Source organism: Salvelinus sp. IW2-2015, unplaced genomic scaffold, assembly GCF_002910315.2.
Source record: "Salvelinus sp. IW2-2015 unplaced genomic scaffold, ASM291031v2 Un_scaffold4245, whole genome shotgun sequence".
NCBI classification, from domain to species: Eukaryota; Metazoa; Chordata; class Actinopteri; order Salmoniformes; family Salmonidae; genus Salvelinus; species Salvelinus sp. IW2-2015.
In genome coordinates this window covers 22,117-26,952 of record NW_019945516.1, presented here as the reverse complement: position 1 = coordinate 26,952, position 4,836 = coordinate 22,117, and the positions used below count along the sequence as shown (strand labels likewise).

Here is a 4,836-nt window from a genome sequence, read left to right as displayed (position 1 = left end):
CTGTTCCCTCGTACATCTCTGTCTCAGTCAGATGTGTCTGCTCCCTCGTACATCTCTGTCTCAGTCAAATGTGCCTGTTCCCTCGTACATAGTAAGGCTAACAATGTGATTATTCTGTTGTGTTCTTCAGTTGCTGGAGCCCTTTGGGAGTGCAAACAACTCTCTGTCCAGCAGCTGTCACTCAATAGACCAAGCATTGGACAGGTGAGACCCTTTTACTTCTCTGCCATATGAAACATCTATGTATGTAAATTGGTTATGTTTGTTGTCAATAATGTGGAGTGTTTAGTGATTATACTGTTCAGAAACACATGAGGGGCGGAGAGGAGGAGAGAGAGAGAGGAGGATGAGGAGAGGAGGACCAGTCTATTAACTAGAGTTTGTTGACTGACTGTTTTGAACTGAAGTTGGTCCTGACCGGAGGGCGACCAGGTGCGGTCGTGTCCAGCCTGTGGGTCATGTTCAGCTGTTGCTTTGGCTTTAGAGGTCACCTTCAAGGTGAGAGACTGCTGACAATGTGAATATTGACTGACCGTTATATACTGTCCAGACCGCTCGTCCGCGGGCACCATCACACGCATGTTGATTTTGTCAACTGACACAGGACGCGATCAGGACATGCAGGTTAAAATATCAAAACGAACTCTGAACCAATTATATTAATTAGAGGACAGGTCGAAAAGCATTAAACATGTATGTCAATTTATCTATCTAGCTTGCTGTTGCTAGCTAATTTGTCCTGGGATATAAACATTGGGTTGATATTTTACCTGAAATGCACAAGGTCCTCTACTCCGACAATTAATCCACAGATAAAAGGGTAAACAGAGTTAGTTTCTAGTCATCTCTCCTCCTTCAGGCTTCTTCTTCTTCTGTGGACTTTATATGGCGGTTGGCAACCAACTTTAAAGGTGCATTACCACCACCAACTGGACTGGAGTGTGGACCTCAGTTCATCTTTCAATCACCCACGTGGGTATATGCTCCTAAAAACCAAAGAGGAGATGGGAGAGGCAGGATTTGCAGTGGGTCAAGCGTCACGAATAGAACCAAGTTTGGGACACGAGCGGTGTGGTCAGCATGTTACTGAGAGAGAGAGAGAGAGAGAGAGGGAAACGGCTCTACCTACACAAGTGTTATCTAGACTGTGGCCTGGGGAACAATGACAGGATGCGTTGCTGGAACTTTCCCCTCCAGTGGGCGCCGTGCCCTCTCATCCTGGGTCTCCCCTGCCGTCTGCCTCGCTACACACACACACAACACACACACACACACACACAACACACACACACACCAACCACAAGCGTTAGATGAGGTTGTTCCGGACATTATTCAATCTCTCCCTACCCAGTCTGCTGTCCCCACTGCTTCAAGGAGGTCCACCATTGTCTGGTACCCAAAAGCAAATGGTAGACTGAGCTTATGGCTCACGCCCCATAGCACTCACTTCCTTCATCATAGAGTGCTTTGAGAGCTAGTTAAGGAATCATTTCACCTCTACCCCTTAGACCAATCTTCAAATTTACATAACCACCCCAATAGGACCCACATGACGAGAAGTTCGCCAATCGTTACATGCACTACTGGCCCTATCCACTCTGGACAAAGGAAATACCTATGTAAGAATGCTGTTCATGACGTATAAGCTCTGCATTTGCAAACACCATAGTCCCTCCCAAGCTCATCAATAAGCTCAGGACCCTGTGCCTGTGCTTCACTTCCCAGTGTCTGGTGGAAAGCAGCGGAAACCACGGTTTCCTCTAGGATGTTTGAAAACATTATTTCACTTTACATGATGGCGGTATTTGTGTAGGCCGGTGGACTGACAAAACTTATATTTAATCAATTTTAAATTCACTCTGTGTATTTTTATTATTATTTAACCTTTATTTAACTTAAGCAAGTCAGGGCGGCCAGGTAAGCCTAGGTGGTTTTAGGAGCGTTGGGCAGTAACAAATGTTGCTTGATTGACAATCCTCGCAGCTGACAGGCAAAAATCTTCCTTCTTCCCCTTGATCAAGGAGTTAACCCAGCTTTCCCCGTTAGGCCGTCATAAAAATAAGAATTAGTTCTTTAAACTGACTTGCGCTAGTGTAAAACAAGTTTTTTTTTTTTTTACAATAACCGCCCAAATATAAAAAAAAGTTTCTTATTTTATGAATAGCCACTAAAGGGCACGGCCCGGACGACGCTGGGGCACCAACTAAATGGTGCCGAGACTAACCAGCAGATCGCATCATATGGAGAACTCCCAAAGTCACAGGCCGGTTGTGATACAGCCTGGGCTTTAACGAGACCAAGCGGTGTCTTGTATTAAGAACGCCATCTAGCACTGAGATGCAGTGCTAGACCGCTGCGCCACTCAGAGCCCAACAAAAATATTGGAAAATCAAAGGGTGTAATACATTCTGAAGGCACTAGTATTAATTCTTTTTCATATTTCACAAAAGTGCGAATTTCGAAACGGCCTTTTAATATTAGTAGCAATCAATGGATAAACAACTGAGACGGCACCCTTATTCTTATAAGTCATCATAGTGTAGTGACACAATTGGCACCATTTATTGTTACTTTCGTTTCCATATAAACTGGATGGGAACAGAGGAATGTTATTGCCCAGGCAGAGCTGCGAGACAGCTTTTGTGTTATGGGCAACTGATGAAGCTGTTTTGATGTCCCACAATGTTCCCACCAGAACTGTTCCCCACAACAATTAATGAAACGTCGTGGGAAACCTTTTTAAAGAAAGATAGACACAGGTGCATAGGATGTTTCTTTCAGAATCAAGCCAAATGATAGGATAAATTGTTACCCACTGACGTCAACTACATGATATCATGAAGCGAAGTGCCATGCGGAGCAAATCATCGAGCCATGCTTCAGCGAACAGACGCCTCATTATCTTAGATAACATGGTCGTGCATAGTGACAAAACTATATCTACTGGACTTCTGGTGCATATACCCTCAAAGAACTGAATGTATCACTAAGTGGTGTGTCTTGGTTAGCAAATTTGCCTTTTAAAACCACTATATGAACACCATAGTGTGAATCTTGTGTCTCAATTTGTATCCTCAATACATCCCACTACATCTCTTTGCAACAGATGCCTGTAAAGATCGTTGCATATATTGTCATTATTTCTCTAGACATGTGTCAGCATCACCTTTATTTTCTAACAGATTCCTTATCCACCAAGAAGACTCACCAAGCTGTAACTCCGAAGTGAGACACAAAACAGGCTCGCCATCTCTGAACTAGTGTAGTTTAGATTGAGACTCAAGCGAGATGTCGTCTCATTACTCGACTATGAGTGACAATGATCGACTCGATTTCTCTATTTCGCTGATAAAGAGTAACATATTGCAAAAAACTTATCTACTAAACGCATGTTATCAACTTGTCGTTATAGGTAGTATGTTGATAGCTCAATTTGAATTGAGAGAGTGGCTGTGTATGTCCATTATATGACGTCAGGTATATGTAGATGATACATCTTGATGCGACGTCGTATGCCAAGGACGCGTTATAAGGATTTCGGTGAGCACAGAATTAACGATACCTCATGAAATACATTTTGAGATGGTCAGGCTAGAAGACAGCGAAAGCAAGAATGTGAGAAGTAGATTCGCCTCATATTTGTGGTATATAACATTTGCTTAAAGGCACTGTGTGCATGCAGTGAGAAGGACGTGGCTTAAAGCACATGATCCTAGGATCGCAGTGGGCGGAGTTTACTGTCAAACAGTAGACGAGACAAGTTTGGTAGTTATCTGTGACATCGAGTCATGGACCATCGCTGTCATATGCAATCATTAGCGATAGCGCGAGAAATCTCGTGTGGCTGTCTCCTCTCGCTAACTACAGATCTGGACCCTCGAGCGCTTAGGATACATGAGAGAAGCATGTTCTCTCACTCAACAGTAGCTTGTAACATCTCGAGGACCGAGACGACTTTGACAGCGCGTAGACAAGGTAGAATGGCTACTACATCAAACGAGTCACTCGCTACTTCAGCGCCTCTGCTAGATCCAGCGAGCTCAAAATATATAAAGCTTACTCAGTCTCTCACGAATACTGAATCGCTGTACCTCGGCAAGAAGCCCCATTGTGTTCCAGCTTCGCGACTCATTACATTTAGGTCTCCAGTGTGATTCTAAGTGAGAATCCCAATGAGAATCCAGTATCCGAAATCTTCGCGTGCGGGAGACTCGAGCCAGTCACAGGCAGGTCATAACTGGTCCTACGATGTACACAGCCAACCAGGCATTCTCTCGAATTATGTGAGCGCACGGTCTCAACACCGTATAGTCTTGATGCGTGCCTAACTAGCCCAGCCCGCATCGTCTCTCCTAGCGTCTTCTCCCTTCCTCAACTCCACATCATCTCCTGCCATTCAGGCTCACTGGCCTCTCTCATGAATCCTCGAGTACTAGGCCATGCTTCAACGTCCTCAGCATGTTTTCATGCCTTATCCTATGCCCTCTTTCTCTCTGGCCACTCTCGTCCCCTCAGCCCTCGGCCGGCCCTCGGTCAGCGTCTCGTTCACCTCACTCACCGTCATCCCCCCTTCTCACTGGATCTACACATCTCCTCCTACCCTTCTGCATTAGCCTTTGCCTCTCTCCTTCCTCCTCTTCTCGATGTACTATGAGCAAAGCATACTCAGTGTTCTTTCTACCCATGCAGCAATGACATACTAAAAGCGCTTCGTAATGATATAGGAGCTACTTGTCTATCCTTTGCTAGAAACCTAGATCATGACCATCAGAGCCCTGATGGTCATCGGAGTGGCATGGCTAAGCTAGACTACATGTCTCATCACGTGCCAAATGC

The 4,836-nt window shown here is 45.0% G+C and overlaps 1 protein-coding gene across 1 annotated transcript in view; it reads left to right on the top strand.

Annotated features, from left to right (window-relative positions):
- The window catches only part of LOC112077065 (mitogen-activated protein kinase kinase kinase 3-like), a gene marked incomplete at its 5' end in the record, with an annotated part of 42,426 nt that overhangs the window by 16,164 nt on the left and 21,426 nt on the right, over positions 1 to 4,836 (top strand). The window contains one exon of the mRNA XM_070441555.1: positions 131 to 204. Coding sequence (XP_070297656.1) covers positions 131 to 204 — 74 coding nt within the window. The remainder of the gene's footprint in view (positions 1 to 130; positions 205 to 4,836) is intronic.